Source organism: Coregonus clupeaformis, chromosome 36 (assembly GCF_020615455.1).
Source record: "Coregonus clupeaformis isolate EN_2021a chromosome 36, ASM2061545v1, whole genome shotgun sequence".
Lineage (NCBI taxonomy): Eukaryota > Metazoa > Chordata > Actinopteri > Salmoniformes > Salmonidae > Coregonus > Coregonus clupeaformis.
In genome coordinates this window covers 12,314,107-12,332,309 of record NC_059227.1, presented here as the reverse complement: position 1 = coordinate 12,332,309, position 18,203 = coordinate 12,314,107, and the positions used below count along the sequence as shown (strand labels likewise).

Here is an 18,203-nt window from a genome sequence, read left to right as displayed (position 1 = left end):
ATAACAAAGTATTGAGAAACTTTTGTTATTGACCAAATACTTATTTTCCACCATAATTTGCAAATAAATTCATAAAAAAGACTACAATGTGATTTTCTGGATTTTTTCTTCTCATTTTGTCTGTCATAGTTGACGTGTACCTATGATGAAAATTACAGGCCTCTCTCATCTTTTTAAGTGGGAGAACTTGCACAATTGGTGGCTGACTAAATACTTTTTTTTCCCCACTGAAAGGACTGAAAGGGAACGCCCTTTTCAGAGTTTTCATAAAGCTTGGATTGAGTTTGTGAACCTCTCCGGCCGTGATAATAAAGAGTGATTCATTTAATATTGACTTCAGGTGTCCCTGGTGTTGTATTTCCACCACAGGTTTTTAATCTCGTGAGACACTTCACTTCATTCCATCTTATTCTGAAATAGCTTTATAGTAAGGAATTGTTTGTAGAGTTAAATAAATAATTGTAGAGTTTTAAAAAAGCCATTCTGTCAAGCATAGGGGTTACCAAACCTAAAATTACATTATAAAATATTGTTCATGAGTCAGAAGGGCATTCTGTGTAATGCATCATTCTCTTCGATGATCCATTTTCTCTCATCAGTCTGGATGGTGAATTTGAGAAGCGAGCGCACCCATAACTACCAGGACCAGCACACACACCGCTCACAGCATGAAACAAAATCACAAAACATAAATAACAAAAAACAAAACATACAATAATCCCATCCCCATCCTCACCCTTAATTGGAGGACCACAAACATTTATACTGTACATTTGTGTATATAATTATCCCAACACTCATCAATTCCACCCTTCAGAAAGCCACAGATCAACCCATCTTTCACAATAAATCATCATTCTACCATTTCCTCTCGCAATACATCCCTCCATTCACCCATGGTGTCTCATAGGGACTTAAACCTCCCCATATGCAACATTTCTGCCGAAATTGCCCCATCTGCCGACCTCAACCCAATTGAGATGGTTTGGGATGAGTCGGATGCCAGAACGAAGGAAAAGCAGCCAACAAGTGCTCAGCATATGTGGGAACTCCTTCAAGATTGTTGGAAAAGCATTCCAGGTGAAGCTGGTTGAGAGAATGCCAAGAGTGTGCAAAGCTGTCATCAAGGCAAAGGGCGGCTATTTGAAGAATCTCAAATATAAAATATATTTTGATTTGTTTAACACTTTTTTGGTTACTACAAGATTCCATATGTTATTTAATAGCTTTGATGTATTCACTATTATTCTACAATGTAAAAAATAAAGAAAAACCCTTGAATAAGTAGGTGTCCAAACTTTTGACTGGTAGTTTATATATTTATATACACATATTTAATTTACCTCCATACTTCCATTCATTTCTATGGGTTACCTTTAGATGAGTCTAATCACAAATAGAGAACACAATCATGTTTGTGAGCGTGTCCCCTTTCTATAGAGTGCTCATATTAAACGGAACAAAAATAGAAATGCAACAGGCAACAATTTCAAAGATTTTACACAGTTACAGTTCATAGAAGGAAATCAGTCAATTTAAATAAACTCATTAGGCCCTAATCTATGGATTTCACATGACTGGGCAGGGACACAGCCATTGGTGGGCCTGGGAGGGCATAGGACCACCCACTGGGGAGCCAGCCCAGCCACTGGGGTGCTAGGCCCAGCCACTGGGGAGCCAGGCCCAGGCAATCAGAATGAGTTTTTCCCCACAAAAGGGCTTGAGAGCACCCTGCAGCTCTCAAGGACCAGGGTTAGTGACCACTGCTGGAAGACAAAAAAATTATTCCAAGCAAACCATGGGACCACAAAAAAAGGAAACTGACTACACGAATTGTCATGCCGGGAATTGTTTTTATTGTGCACATTTACAGAACAGGATGTGTAAGTATTGCATCCTTAACGCTTACAGAACCCCCACGAGTCACTGAGTCTTCATACAGCAGACCGTCCAAACATACTCATCTCATACCTTCTCAGTATTTACAGAGATTATTAGGGTAAAGCTCTTTCCTGCCTGCCATGCAAGGTACAAATCTCATCTCACAGGACTGGAAACAAGGTCAGGCAGGGAAAGTAGGGGTAATAAAACAAAATAATACCTTAGTGTGATGTAAATGTAATTCTGCTTGAATGGCCACACCCATCGGATGTGTGTGAGCGTGGGTTTGATCAAGTGCTCAATTATAACACTTTCACATTCACCTGAAGTGAAGTGGTGAGGACCCCCCTGATCATGGCTCTATGGTGAGTGAGGCCTGAAGCATCTCATCTCTCTCACACACAAAACGTAGTTTTGCCCGAAGGAGGGTTCCTTCACTGCACTAAAGCAAACGCATAGGACACTGCATCCCCGCTCATCATATACACCACTTTCTATCTCAAATCTCAATCTTCATTGGCAATGGTTGGACACACCTCTTTGGAGGAGCTGACAAGTTGAGTGAAGCTTTAAAGTTATTCTAAAATAAAGTGTGTTTTTGCTGACAACTTCTATAACTAATGCAGGGCACGCAATGTGACAAATTGTAAATAGTTAAAAGGGTATGTTATGATAGCATAGCCCTGACAGTGCAAGAAAATTAGGGGATGAGTGCTTCATTCCGTGAGAAGATTTAAAAAATGTCTATCTTATCTTTTGGGGGGAATTTCAATGATCCAATACACTTTACTAACGAAGAGTGCTTTACATGGGACTAAAATCCAGGAACCAATGTTGAGAAATATTTTTTTACTTTTGGAAAATAACCTAAGTAGGCCTTTTTTTTATTATCATGTGGAAGGGCAGTGTCAAATCACTAAAGAAACCCTATCATTTGAAAAGGGAAAGACGCTATGATGGAAAAGTTAGGAAAGTTGAAAAATTCCAGCATATTCGGAAATTACTTAGGAAGCGACCTACAGAATTGATATAGGTACTCTTTGTTCATATTGAGTAGAGGGGAAATTCAAAAATCCCTGTTATGATTGTACATAACATTCATAATATCTGGCACACCCTTGTACAGACCTCAAACTCTCACCCCTCTTCACAGCAAACACACATTCTAGATCTGTTAAACTCCTCATCATACGTAATCATTCACTCATCATGTGCACATTAAGATAGCCGTGTCCAACAAGGCCTAGGCCTACTATCCCCTCATATAGCTGGCAAACTGCTATTGTGGCAGATTTTAACCAATGCCAGCCATTGGCTATAAAGCCTTGGCTACAGGTTAAACAATTTAGGCATACATCTCTTTTTCTCCCATCATAACCTTGGGATGGGGATAAATAACAGTGACTCCCTTAAAAGGGGAGAACCTGAGCTTTCCAACAATGCCAGAAATATTACTGTACTCCTAATATTAAGCAAATATCATTCATATTTTCAAATCAGAAAAACTGCACTCGTATTTGCGGGCCGTGAGAGCAGCAACACAGATGAATAGCAGAACATAGGGGAAAATAGAGTTTCTGATGTGATCAAAGCATAAATAGCCTACATGAAAGTAAGCGAGAGTAAACATTGTTTCTAGTTTAGGTTAGTTACAATTGAAGTGTCCTGCGCATCAGTTCAAAAGATTGACGAGTGACTGAAGTGACCGCCTGGAAGCTGTGTAGGAGACCTGGGCAGATCAGCTCAATCAGACCGCGCAACTGAAAGACGTTAATTCTGCCAATGAGAGGATTGCATTACATATTCTACAAAGGCATGCATGCTTATGATTGGACAAAACAGATGAAAAGGAGCTTCATGTCAAATTGAATGTCCATTAGTCCCATGTGGAATTCTCGTCTAGTCACGTTTTCTTCAACTAAAATGAAAACTCAATTGTTAGTTATTGGGGTTTTTTTCATGGCATCTCGTTATCGTCATTAGTTTTCGTCCGGAAAAATAGGTTGTTGACTAATATTTTTCGTCATAGTTATTGACTAAATTAACACTGGTACACATACACCATCCACATGTCACAAACCTATTGTACACACACACACACACACACACACACACACACACACACACACACACACACAAGACCCCTCTCTCTTTAAACACATACACACTTTCCAAACACACAGGGCCCTCTAAACTATTCACACACACACACTGAAACCACAAAACACACTCACCACTCATACATTACCCTCTACAAACAGACACACAACATCAACCGTCAGAGGTAAGCACTAGGGGTGAATGTCCTGTCAGCTGAATGACTGAGCGGTGTCCAAAAAAAACACTAGTGGTTAGTGCTTGATTCTCCATTGAGCATTGTGCTCCAGCTTTACACACACACACACACACACACACACACACACACACACACACACACACACACACACAACAGGATTTAAATAAAGCTGAAAGAAGAGAGTGAGAGAGCAGTGGGGTTTGGTCGACCGAAAGGGGGTAGCAGAGGGATCCTGTCTTCTCTGGGGTCTGTGTGTGTGTCAGTGTTGAACACTGTCCAGTGTCCCATAGCCAGGGAGGAGGGGAGGAGGGGGAAACTGTGACAGTAGGGGAGCACCAGGCCGCCCCATTCCGCCAGTCTTCAGCCACGTCTGCCTGCAGTCCAGTTTTTCACCCAAGGAAGAGGCAGAGGGGCTAAGCCAGGGAGCGCTGACGAGGTTTTATCCTGGGGTAGAGCTGCAGAGGAAGAGAAAAGGTAGAGAGAGGTAGAGAGGTTATACACCAGAGAGGTCCAGTACTGCCAAACACAGACAGTCATAATGTAGTTGAAGACTGGGATCAACGCATGGGCCCAGGGGTAAGCAGTGAGCAGGCCTCATCCCAACAGGTGTATGTGTAAGTGTGAGAATGTGTGCGTTTGATGGGCCTCACCCCCAGCAGGTTGCGGGGTACATAACCCTCCCTGTGGTCCAGGCGGCCCCACCACCACTCGGTCTCGCTGTCGTCCTGCCGCCGCAGGATGGTAATGGCGTCGCCCTCGCCGAACGACAGCTCATCTGGGCTCTGGGCCTCGTACTCCCACAGTGCATACACCGCCCCCTTGTTCATCACGCCTAGCTTTTCCTGGACACCTGGTAGAACACACACAGATACTATATCAAGTAACTATAGTTTTCATTACCGCAAAAACCTCAATTAAATGCTGAGTCTCAAATACCCGCCTGTCCCTTTTAATAACCGGGCAACGGCACACGTCATCAAATTAACTGCTGTTTCAAATAAACGGCAGGTCTAAATGAATTGTTTACGAGGTTACCATGAATTACACTGAATTGTTTACCAGGTTTAATGTTTGATTTGTTACATTAAAATAATTCAGTAATGATTCGAAAAAATTGCAATCTATTTTTATCGGCAGTAAGAAACTGCTAGAACTCAACTGTTTGATTCAGGAGTAGAGACACCGAAAAATCTGCACAGTCAAAGAGGAGAATCATTATTCTGTCAAGAAAATACAAATATTTATAGAGGCATACTAAGACAAAATAAACATGAGTGTGTAAATGACAACAGCGCAGGAAATGAAGAAAATGAAGAAAATACTGGAAGTGAATGCTGGAATTAAAACAATTAACTATGCAAATGAGCAAATGCTATGTGCATTAAGGAAATAGAAGCCTGTCTCTAATAAGCACCTTTTATGTTCTGTGATTTAAGCAAATAAACGCCCAGGCTATTAATTGAAGTTTCACGGTATATAACATATTGGTTGCATAGGCACTATATTAAGTAGCTATAGTTAAGAATATACAGTACATAGGCACTATGGTTAAAGGTAAACTCAGCAAAATTATGTTGCCACGAACATCACCGGAGATATTGATATGAGCGAGATGTAAAACTTCGCTCTCACACTGGTCAAATAAAATTGTATTTGTCACATAAACAATAGATGTAGACTAACAGGGAAATGCTTACTTACGGGCCCTTCCCAACAATACAGTGAAGAAGAAGAGAGAAGTAATAGAAAAGTAATAACATGTAATAATAAAAGTAATAAATACACAATGAGTAAAGATAACTTGGTTATATAATGTATACTGAACAAATATAAACACAAAGATTTTACTGAGTTACAGTTCATAGAAGGAAATCAGTCAATTGAAATAAATTAATCAGGCCCTAATCTATGGATTTCACATGACTGGGCAGGGGCGCAGCCATGGGTGGGCCTGGGAGGGCATAGGCCCACCCACTGGGGAGCCAAGCCCAGCCAATCAGAATTCGTTTTCCCCCAAAAAAGGGCTCTCTTACAGACAGAAATACTCCTCAGCACCACCCCTCAGACGATCCCGCAGGTGAAGAAGCCGGATGTGGGGGACCTGGGCTGGCGTGGTTACACGTGGTCTGCGGTTGTGAGGCTGGTTGGACGTACTTCTAAATTCTCTAAAACGACGGCTTATGGTAGAGAAATTTACATTCAATTCTCTGGCAACAGCTCTGGTGGACATTCATGCAGTCAGCATGGCAACTGCACGCTCCCTCAACACTTGAGACATCTGTGGCATTGTGTTGTGTGACAAAACTGCACATTTTAGAGTGGTCTTTTATTGTCCCCAGCACAAGGTGCACCTGTGTAATGATCATGCCGTTTAATCAACTTCTTGATTTGCAAGACTTGTCAGGTGGATGGATTATCTTGGCAAAGGAGAAATGCTCACTAACAGGGATTTAAACAAATTTGTGCACAACATTTGAGAGAAATAAGCTTTTTGTGTTTTATTTCAGCTCATGAAACATGGGACCAACACTTTATATTTTTGTTCAGTGTAGTTTCATCAGGGTGCCCGCACGTTGGCCTCGCTTACGCCACCTCTTTCTTCTCTGAGTCTCGGTGATTAGGGCCTGGTTTGGGGTGAGCAGTATGTCCTGCGCCACCGACTCGTTGGAAGTAGAAATCTTCTTCCAAATCGAGGTTAGTGATTGATATTCTGATGTCCAAATGGTATTTTCAGTCATAGGAAACAATGGCGGAAACATTATGTAAAAAAAAAAAAATTATGATCAGTGTGAAAAAACACACAAAATAGCAGAATTGGTCAGGAGCCCATAAAACGGCAGCTATCCAATCCAGCGACATTCTAATTGGCTTCAAGCTGTTGGAGAGCACAGTAGCCAGGGCACCAAAACAGAGGAGAAGTTGAACCTCCTCTTCAACACTCTTAGTGGTTGTGGAAAATGACCCACTATACTGTTTACTTTCTGCATCTACGTCAATACGCTGAGTCTACCTTTAAGAATATACAGCTGTGGAAAGAATTAAGAGACCACTGCAAAATTATCAGTTTCTCTGGTTTTACTATTTATAGGTATGTGTTTGGGTAAAAATAACATATTTTTGTTTTATTCTATAAACTACTGACAACATTTCTCCCAAATTCCAAATAAAAATATTGTCATTTAGAGCATTTATTTGCAGAAAATTACAACTGGTCAAAATAAAAAAAAGATGCAGTGTTGTCAGACCTCGAATAATGCAAAGAAAATAAGTTCATGTTCATTTTTAAACAACACAATACTAATGTTTTAACTTAGGAAGAGTTCAGAAATCAATATTTGGTGGAAAAACCCTGATTTTCAATCACAGCTTTCATGCGTCTTGGCATGCTCTCCACCAGTCTTTCACATTGATGTTGGGTGACTTTATTCCACTCCTGGCGCAAAAATTCAAGCAGCTCGGCTTTGTTTGACGGCTTGTGACCATCCATCTTCCTATTGATCACATTCCAGAAGTTTACAATTGGGTTCAGGTCTGGAGATTGGGCTGGCCATGACAGGGTCTTGATCTGGTGGTCCTCCATCCACACCTTGATTGACCTGGCTGTGTGACATGGCGCATTGTCCTGCTGGAAAAACCAATCCTCAGAGTTGGGGAACAATGTCAGAGCAAAAGGAAGCAAGTTTTCTTCCAGGACAACCTTGTACGTGGCTTGATTCATGCGTCCTTCACAAAGACAAATCTGCCCGATTCCAGCCTTGCTGAAGCACCCCCAGATCATCACCGATCCTCCACCAAATTTCACAGTGGGTGCGAGACACTGTGGCTTGTAGGCCTCTCCAGGTCTCTATCTAACCATTAGACGACCAGGTGTTGGGCAAAGCTGAAAATTGGACTCATCAGAGAAAATGACCTTACTCCAGTCCTCTACGGTCCAATCCTTATGGTCTTTTGCAAACCTCAGCCTGGCTCTTCTTTGCTTCTCATTGATGAAGGGCTGTTTTCTAGCTTTGCGCGACTTCAGCCCTGCCCCTAGGAGCCTGTTTCGAACCGTCCTCGCCGTGCACTTCACCCCAGCTGCCGTTTGCCATTCTTTATGTAGGTCACTTAATGTCATCCTACGGTTGTTGAGTGACATTCAAATGAGTTGGCGGTCATCCCGGTCAGTAGAGAGTCGTTTTCACCCTCTGCCAGTCTGTAGCTTTGTTGTCCCCAATGTCTTCTGCTTGACCATGTTCTTATGAACCGCCGTCTTTGAAATGTTAAGGATGGAAGCAACCTGACGCTCACTGTATCCCTCTGCCAGTAAAGCCAGAATTGAACCCTTCTTTTCCTCACTCAAAACTTTCATTTTCAACTCTTTTGGCATGGTCAATAGTTATTTTTTGATTAATATTACTTTTGAGGTACTATTAGAACTGTTTTTGCCATCCAGCTGGTCCTATTGCAAGAGGATAGTGATGACCACAGCAGTGGTTTTTATACTTTTCCTCATTAAATAAGATTTGGTTCAGGTGATCACCTAATCAGTACCTAATTCGGTAGAATGAGGTGTGCCTGTGTTGGAATTCAACAGACACTGGAATGGAATGGCTGTCATACAGGTAGAGATGCTGATTTAAGAAAAATGTGCAGTGGTCTCTTAATTTTTTCCACAGCTGTATATATACTACAAATATATACTACAAATACAATAGTCTAGTGACCTATGGACCCTGCTCAAAAGTAGTGCACTAGATAGGGAGCAGGGTACCATTTTGGATGCAGAGGAAGACCCGGTCAATCATTTTCCCTGCAACAATGACCCTCCACCAGTAGTGTTCTCACCGTAGAGAAACTGAGAGCACTGGATGAAGCCCTCCTCCATCTCTTCACACTTGTCTGCTGCTGTCTCCACGTCGCTGATGGTGCTGGCAAAGATGGCCGCTCCTGACTCCACCAGCAACTTGCACAGGTGAACGCTGTTACAGGAGGCTGCACAGTGCAGGGGTGTCCTGTAGACACACACACACACACACACACACACACACACACAATAGAGGGGTTACAATAGTTCCATGGAGCCCAATCGCCTCTACGAAAGGTAATCATAGGCACTAAAAAACACAACCATGACCAAGGCTTCTTCAGAATTGGTGATTTTGTCTGTATGTATATTATGTATGCTGCAAAATGAATTGCCTAATTTCTGATCTATTCTGGAATGACAATGTATGAAAAGAGCTGTGCTCTGGTAAATAGGTAGGGGGTTCCTTGGTGCAGGTGAGTGGATGAAATGTTGATTTAAATACAACACTATGAAAGCAAGTATGTCACAAATAGCAAAATCTTAACATAAATGAAGCCTTGTTTTTGGAGGCATGAATAAAGTGGCGTAACTGAAGCTAAAAAGATGCAAACAAGGGAATTCTGTCTTAAAGGAATAGTTCACTCAAAAACTATACTGTAATATTATGTTCTTTAATTCACTATGTTAATACAATCCTCAAAACGTGTCCATGTCAGCAGTCAAGTTTTCAAGTACTGCACTTTCAGTATAGAACAAAAACGGTGATGCATGAGTGACCTCTTTAAGGTCCCTTGTGTGCAGGTGGTGTGTAGCTGCTCACCAGCCGTCGCTGTCGGCAGCGTTGACGTTTACTCCGAAGTCGAGCAGGAACTTGACAATGTGGTGGTGTCCGGCGCACACTGCGTTGTGCAGTGGGGTTATGCCCTCGTCGTTGGCCGTGCTGGGGTTCTTCACCTGGGGAAGAAAACGGGTCAGCGAGTCCCAAGTTCCATTTCTTTTCTAAGAGCATTTCTAAGAGTTCAGATGTCAAGTGACACGGCAAGATCAAGCACAAACACACAACAATCAAATTCTGACAGGTTTACTAGCACACACACAAAATAACACACTGCTGAAAAACATGACTAGTTTACAATGCTGTCAGCACAGTTCATATAGCTGCAAATAAAGAGTGTATTTTTGTGTGCATTTGTGTGTGTTTGTTTGTATCTGTGTGTATGTCCCGTGTGGCTCAGTTGGTAGAGCATGCTGCTTGCAACGCCAGGGTTGTGGTTTCGACCCCACGGGGGACCAGTACGAAAAAGTATGAAACATGTATACCCTCACTACTGTAAGTCGCTCTGGATAAGAGCGTCTGCTAAATGACTAAAATAAACAAATTGTATGTGCGCGCGACAGAGTCGGACCTCGTAGATAATCCTCTGCACCAGGTCAAACTCGCCCTCCAGTGAGGCATCCAGCAGCAGAGCCAGGGGGTTGAACTTCACCCTCAGGCCGTGACCCGTCCGCTCCGAGTTGGGCTTCTTCAGGTTAGTACGCTTCTCCTGTAGGGGAAGGATGGGAAGGGACAGTTAGCAAAGAGTACGTGCAAACAAAAACAGACATGTTTATGTATGACACAGGTGGGTCAGAACCCCTTTCTCCTGCTCCGGAAACCAACATCTTAACCATTATACAGAGAGTCCAACTCAGTCCGACTCACCTCCGCTACATGAACATGCATACTGTTGCTGTGAGTGTTTTGTGAGAGCCTCACCACTGGCTGCGAGGGGGTGGTGGCAACCTCCTCTGGAGAGCTGACCTCAGGCACAGGGCTGGGCAGGGTGGCCAGCGAGACTCCCCCTAGGTTATTGTTGTTGGTATCCTCCGAGGCCTCCAGGGCGGGGGGACTGATCCCCTCGGGGGCTGGTGGCGGGGGCAGCAGCTTGTTGTCATTGGCGTCAGGCGGCGGCAAGGGCTCTGAGGATGATCCCTCTGCCACGGCAGGTGGCGGGGGAGGGAGCAGGTCCTCAGATAGCGGGTTCCCGTTGTCGGCGTCTGCCAACGAGTCGCCGGGGTAGTCGGGTGGGTTGGCGGGCTGGTAAAATGGCGTGCCGCCCGACCCGGCTCCCCCTGCTCCGGCGGCACCACCCTCCATGCCACCAGCCAGGGTGTTGAAGCGCTGGTAGAGTAGCTTCTGGATGTTGGGCCCGGCAGGGCCCTCTGGCTCAGTGATGGAGCTGCGCTTCTTGAGGGGCCGCGGGGCGTTCGCCAGCTTCTTGCGCAGCGCTTCCAGGTCGGCGTCGCTTTGGTAGCGGAGGGGCGAATGGGCCATGGGGGTGAGCTTGGTGGGGCTGAGGGGCCGCGGGATATTCTCCACGTTGGGCGGTGGGGTATCCGGGGCCCCGTCTATGTCAGGGCCCTCTCTGTCCCCAGTGTCCTCACCGGCCGGCCCCTGGAGCACGGGGAAGGGGCCCCCTGTCTGCATGAAGGGCAGGGGGGAGGGCGGCGTGGAGCTGGAGGGGAGAACGGGCTTCCCGTACACTGCACACACACAGGAGAGAACAAAAAAAAAAAAAAAAACGATGTACTACCGTGGAAAATAGAAATAACGTACTTGCTCACTGACTCACTTTCATAAATTAATAATGAATTACTGGATACTCAAAACTCAACAGTTAATGTATTAAGAATCAAAAGCAAGAGTATTCACAACATTGCTCTTTGTCATGCAAGTCTCAGTCAATAGCAAAATATATAACAGACTTCAGTCTCCTTTGATTTTCAGTTAAGCCCCTGTCCCTCCTTCACTTTACCCAGACACCAACCTGATCCAATTCTTCCAAAACACACCTTTCTTTCCTCTCAATGATCTGTAAGTGATTGGATAAGTGAAAGGATGGTGTTCACCATATTGCTTTCACTCAACCAACCTTCACAAATCAGTTCCTCAAGGAAGAAAATATGCATAGTATTGGTACAAGGTACAAGGGTGCGTCCCAATAATATCTTGTTTCTCCTGAAGTGTGCACTTGTTCCCTACTTCCCACAAATCTAATAGCATTGGATTGGTGGAGGCATGGGATAGTGAGAGTTTCCACAATCATTTGCATACCAGTCATGTATACCTTTCAAAATCAGTGAAGGGAAGTGAATTAGTGCACACTGGGCTAACAAAAGATAATTGGGATTTAGAACATTTTCATTCCCTCCCAAACGGCCCCTGCTAGTACCTGCTTTGAGCGCAGGCTTGAGCGGATAGCTCTTGGGCGCCGCCTGCTGGAGGTACATGTGGTAGATGGAGCTGGAGTTCATGGTGGCCGGGCCCTTGCGCGGTGACTGGGGCCGGGAGCCTCTGTCTGGGACGAAGGGGCGTACCGCCACGGCCAGGACAGGGTCAGGCCGATCCCCGGGAAGACCCGGCGGGAAGAGAGGCAAGTTGGGCTGGAAGGTCGGGCTGGGGGGCACCGATATGCGCTGCTGGATCTGCTGGGAGGAGGAGCCGGTGGAGGGGGGAACACGGGGCCAGACAGGGCCGGGGGGGTTGGGGAGCGGGCCTGGCCGGCGGTCTAAAGAGCTGGTGGAGCCGGCGGAAGTTAGGTGGGAGCCGTAGGGAGGGGGCTGGGGCTTGGATGGGGCCACTGGGGAGGAGACTGTCATCTTGTTGGAGTCCAGCACCTTGGTAGAGGCAAACAATTATTCTAATTATTCAATACTTATTTAATATCATCAAATACATCTCCAAACTAATTTTGGATGAAGCGCTGTCCCAACTATTTCACCTGTTATGGTTATTTGGGGAAATGCCCAAAGCTTTATTAACTTATGTAAAACTAAAAAGTTAAGATGCTCGATATTTACTATAGTCAGCACCTCTCCAATAGTTTTGGGTGTGTGTCAACTCTTGATTTTTATTCAAGCTTTATGAACAACAATAAATGTCAAAGTAAAGACTGACCTTCTCTGCTGTGGTAGCAGCGGGGGAGCCCGGAGGGGGAGTCTTTCCCTGCGTGTCCGGCCCAGACTCCCTCCAGTCGGGGGGCTTGAGAGAAGCATTGCCCTTGCCAAGGGTGGGCCAGCCAGCGTCATTAGCTAAGGGTGGAGAGGGGAGAATGGGGCACGCTGAGTGTGGTCTAAGAGAGTGACCTGTTAGAACTGTGTTAAAAGCAGAGACTGCTGTAGAACTCTCTAGATAACGATCTGTGTGGATCAGTGTTTCCCAATCCTTGTCCTGGGAAGCAAAATGCACATTTTCCCCCAGACCAGGATTGGGAAGGACTATACTGCTATGAATGTCTGCCATGATGGGGTGAGTGTAGAAGATGATACTGCTACACTGGGCAGTCAGATGCAGTAGTGTGGAGAGCGTTCTTTTAGATGGGTGAACCGGAAGGAAAGAGCTAGCTAGTACGCTACAGAGTACAGACACTGTTGCTGGGTGAAAGGCAGACGTACTTAGGGTCCTGTTCAATGGAAACCAGTTACTGGTTGGTGAGGCAAGGAAAAAATACTTCTTGCCATTTCACACAGTAAGCATGGTTTGACAATGCTGACATGAATCCAAATGTGGATTCTTGCGGCACAAGACGAACAGCCTTGTTCATAGAACATAGACTATATATACAAAAGTATGTGGACACCCCTTCAAATTAGTGGATTCAGCTATTTCAGCCAAACCCGTTGCTGACAGGTGTTTAAAATTGAGGACACCGCAATGCAATCTCCATAGACAGACATTGGCAGTAGAATGGCCTTACTGAAGAGCTCAGTGACTTTCAACGTGGCACAGGATGCCACCTTTCCAACAAGTCAGTTCGTCAAATTTCTGCCCTGCTAGAGCTGCCCCAGTCAACTGTAAGTGCTGTTATTGTGAAGTGGAAACATCTAGGAGAAACAACGGCTCAGCCGCGAAGTGGTAGGCAACACAAGCTCACAGAACGGGACTGCCGAGTGCTGAAGCGCGTAAAAATTGTCTGTCCTCGGTTGCAACACTCACTACCGAGTTCCAAACTGCCTCTGGAAGCCACGTCAGCACAAGAACTGTTCGTCGGGAGCTTCATGAAATAGGTTTCCATGACCGAACAGCCGCACACAAACCTAAGATCACCAAAGGCAATGCCAAGCATTGGCTGGAGTGGTGTAAATCTCGCCGTCATTGGACTCTGGAGCAGTGGAAACGCATTCTCTGGTGTGATGAATCACGCTTCACCATCTGGCAGTCCGACGGACGAATCTGGGTTTGGCGGATGCCAGGAGAACGCTACCTGCCCCAATGCATAGTTCCAACTGTACAGTTTGGTGGAGGAGGAATAACGGTCTGGGGCTATCATGTTTCGGGCTAGGCCCCTTAGTTCCGGTGAAGGGAAATCTCAACGCTACAGCATACAATGACATTCTAGACGATTCTGTGATTCCAACTTTATGGCAACAGTTTGGGGAAGGCCCTTTCCTGTTTCAGCATGACAATGCCCCCCATGCACAAAGCGAGGTCCATACAGAAATGGTTTGTCGTAATCGGTGTGGAATAACTTGACTAGCATGCACAGAGTCCTGACCTCAACCCCATCAAACACCTTTGGGATAAATTGGAACACCGACTGCGAGCCAGGCCTAATCGCCCAGCATCAGCACCCAACCTCACTAATGCTTGTGGCTGAATGGAAGCAAGTCCCCGCAGCAATGTTCCAACATCTAGTGGAAAGCCTTCCCAGAACAGTGGAGGCTGTTATAGCAGCAAAGGGGTCCAATTCCATATTAATGCCCATGATTTTGGAATGAGATGTTCGACGAGAAGGTGTCCACATACTTTTCGTCATGTAGTGTAAGAATTGTGCAAAGTTTAAAACTTACCATAAACCTCATTATAATGCAGCGTGATTTAATTAGAAACTTCAACAATGTACATTATAAAGAGGTGACTATTAATGTAATATGCAATTTACTCAACTCTAGTTAAAATAATTGCCTGCATATACATTGTTGAAAGAAATAGTTTAAAATGAAATCATGCTGCCAGATTACGTTAATTCTAAATTTTTGCACTTTGCACTATGAAAATGTTGCCACAAGTATGCTCTATAATGCTGTCAGCAAAGATTAGGAAACGGAAAAGGGGAGGGAGGGAAAGAGACAAATAAATGTAAAACATATATAGAACAAGGGGGTTGAGTCCTACCCAATTAATAATTGATCGGAAATATCATGATTTGAAAATCCCCCTGAAGAGTGGGATTCAAAGGCCCCCCACCAGGTCCCTGGGTCGTATTCAAATTTGTCCAATTAGAAAAGCTTGTTTTCGCTTTCCGTTGCAAAACCTCTCTCTCTACGGTGTGCACTAATAATTATGACCCTGATGTTATGCCGTTTTGTCTCTGTCATCCCCCAATTTCCACCAATTGTTCAAATGTAGCTTCCACACAACTGGTGCCCTTCAATTAAGTAGGAACTTGTCCTTCATATGCTCAACTTTGTAGCCGAAAATGCTAATTTAGCCTACAAACGTAGTTGTTGTTATAAAAGTACTCAAAAATTACATTTTGTAATTCTAAAAGCTGGAGAAGAGCAGCATTCATTAATCCAAATTCTTAAACCATAAATCTTAGGAAGCCCTAAACAGTCAAACAAAGTGTTGTTGAATATCCACATCCTTGTCAACCTGTCCAATTGTGACCATTTTAAACATACATGACTTAAAGTCAGACTCAGTAAGTCTGGTTCAGTAAGTCAAAAATAAAATGGCACTTTTTTTTGGGGGTTTAATATATCTCGAAATAGATAATAAGTAAAGTAAGTAGCCTTGCACAAGCCTTGGCCAGAACGGCTCATAGGAGCAGGAGACTAGCTCCTGTTTCTGTAATGTGAGGAAGCTTGTTGTACAAGGACACCCCCTGGAAAGGACACTAGTCTATCAGTGCAAAATTGACAGATCCAACCAATTAAGCATTAATAACAACTATTTGAATGCTCTATCACTGCTACTAATGAGGGGAATGGTTAGGTGGGTTATGGTGGTTATGGAAAGGTCAAAGATCAGAGCACAAATTTACTGAGGTGGCTTCAGAGGTAAATTTGACTGACGCCATTGATCCAGGTATCGAGGGCGGAGGAGCGCAGTGAACCTTCTCAGAGTAGCTAGTTGCGCACGCACGCACGCACCCACACGCTCAGGATCAGCAGTGCTTCGCTGTCTAACATCTTGAAAGACAGGCTTTTCCATTAAAAATAAAATAACTTGCACTCGCATCAAACCTTTTTCAAGGTTTATTTTTTTTTTGCATTTGCACCAAATGGTCAGAGAGTGGTGTTCTTGTACAATACACACCCCTGTCTAATGTGATAGGATTACTTTTTAGTTATTTTAATAGTGATTCCATAGTTGCTTAATTAAACATGATCTTATCTCTGGAGTTCACTTATTAGGAGCATGAGGTAGAATCAGGTATTGCTGTTGGATACAATCCTACACAGACAACAGCCCTTGCAGGGTAATATTGATTGCTGTAATATGAAGGGTTCCAGTTGTACATGTGTGAGTGTGCGCCACGTCTGTGAGCTGTGACTGTAATAGGATCACTTTAAAAAAACTACAAAACATTTTAGTATTATGTTCGACTTGGAGCCTCATCAAAAATAAAATACACCGGCTAGCCAGCACCGTTTTAGTTTTGACTAGTTTATTTTATGTTGTATTAACCTATCGTCCTCTGTAAGTGTGTAGCCCACTAGGTCTACTGAATAGCCTACTATGTTTATGGTAATAATTTTTCTGAGGATCCACTCCAAAAAACCTTTAATTATTTTATTCCATTAGGTCCCTCAGCAGTTAAGTTTTCAAGATGGAGCACTTTCAGTAAATAATAAAAAAAGACATGTAATCTGTGTCTATGTGTTGTGTAACTCATAACTTTATAACGTGATCGCTCACATTCTGTTTGATACAGAATGGTGAGCGTAGCAATCAGGATGGTTTCACCAGGCTAGCAAGAGAGTTAAGTGTCCTAAAAAAAAACACTACTGACGTTGCGAGCTAGAGTTTGCGAATGTGTAAAGACCAGTGTCTAATAAGTCACATGCTGAGGATCCTGCCCACTACTGCAGAGATAAGGTTCAAAGAGCCGTCCGTCCCTCCCGCTAGGCATACGCTCCAGGGTGAAGTTTCCCCTAGGTATAGATCTAGGACCAGCATCCACTATCCCCATTCCTATCCAGGATCAGTGTCTAGGGGCAACTTCACCCTACACCTATGCAACCTGCCACACTCACGGGACGTGCCGTCCGAGCCACCCGACCGCGCATCCAGAGGGGAAGGGGGCAGTGGGTCCACCACGATGTCTAAATCTGACACCTTCCACGGGCCGAGGGGCTTTCGCACTGTGTCCGCCCCTGGACGAACGTGGTAGATAGGGATAGGAGTAGGGGTGTCGCCCCGCCCAAGTGGAACAAAGACAATCACAGGACACCACAGCACGGGACGGGAAAGAGAAGGGAAGGACGGAGGGAGGGAAACACAGGATACACCACAGAGTAAAAAAGGGGAGAGAAGAAGGTTAGAGGAGAGAGATAAAGAAATAAAAAAGTAATGAATCAGTATCAACTGAAAAGCCTGTAAGGAGAGCGACATGGGCTTCAGGATCACTGGGGATGGTGATCACGGTGGACCAGTGGATTTGAGACTGGGAGGCTGCTCTTAGTCCTCCTGATGGACACTGCCTGCTCTGGGCACAGTTTTTCAAAATATTTAAGCCAGATCAAAATTATCCTATGTTGTGTTAAATTCTGCTGCTCCTTCAGATGTGGTCCCTCCTCATTTTTGGATGCAGTTTTATGACAAAACAAAAGCAAATCTTTAACATATCACATAAGTTAAAACAAAGATCCTGCTATATCCATGACATTCGGTAGAAATATTGTATCAGATTTACAGGGGAAATTACCATGCAAATGTGTAGTCCTAACTGTATGATAAGGACTTGGACCAGGGGTGCAGCACTCTGTGTTTGCTGATTTTTTGTATTTTAATCAGTACCTGTTCTAGACCATGCCTGGGACAATTGGTGACATGAATTGACCAATTGTGTTCCTGGGGAAAACATGAGGACTACAGTTATCTAGGAAGCTCAATAATTAGTCTAGAGGTCTTCATGTGTCCCTCCCAACCACTATCAAATACATCCATAGTCAAGTCATTATGGCTGTCTTGAAGTAGAGCCAAAGACAGAAAGAGTACAAACGTAAAGACAGAGAAAAGTTAAGAGAAAAAGA

At 44.3% G+C, this 18,203-nt stretch overlaps 1 protein-coding gene across 1 annotated transcript in view; it reads right to left on the bottom strand.

Moving 5' to 3' along the window:
- Nucleotides 1–2,640: 2,640 nt before the first annotated feature.
- Nucleotides 2,641–18,203, bottom strand: part of ppp1r13bb (protein phosphatase 1, regulatory subunit 13Bb) — an 85,002-nt gene continuing 69,439 nt past the window's right edge. The window contains exons 11-19 of the mRNA XM_045211260.1: nucleotides 17,968–17,983; nucleotides 12,901–13,034; nucleotides 12,176–12,620; nucleotides 10,720–11,486; nucleotides 10,370–10,507; nucleotides 9,784–9,917; nucleotides 9,002–9,168; nucleotides 4,828–5,027; nucleotides 2,641–4,632 (exon numbers count right to left, since the gene is read on the bottom strand). Coding sequence (XP_045067195.1) covers nucleotides 4,591–4,632; nucleotides 4,828–5,027; nucleotides 9,002–9,168; nucleotides 9,784–9,917; nucleotides 10,370–10,507; nucleotides 10,720–11,486; nucleotides 12,176–12,620; nucleotides 12,901–13,034; nucleotides 17,968–17,983 — 2,043 coding nt within the window. The 3' untranslated portion in view covers nucleotides 2,641–4,590. The remainder of the gene's footprint in view (nucleotides 4,633–4,827; nucleotides 5,028–9,001; nucleotides 9,169–9,783; nucleotides 9,918–10,369; nucleotides 10,508–10,719; nucleotides 11,487–12,175; nucleotides 12,621–12,900; nucleotides 13,035–17,967; nucleotides 17,984–18,203) is intronic.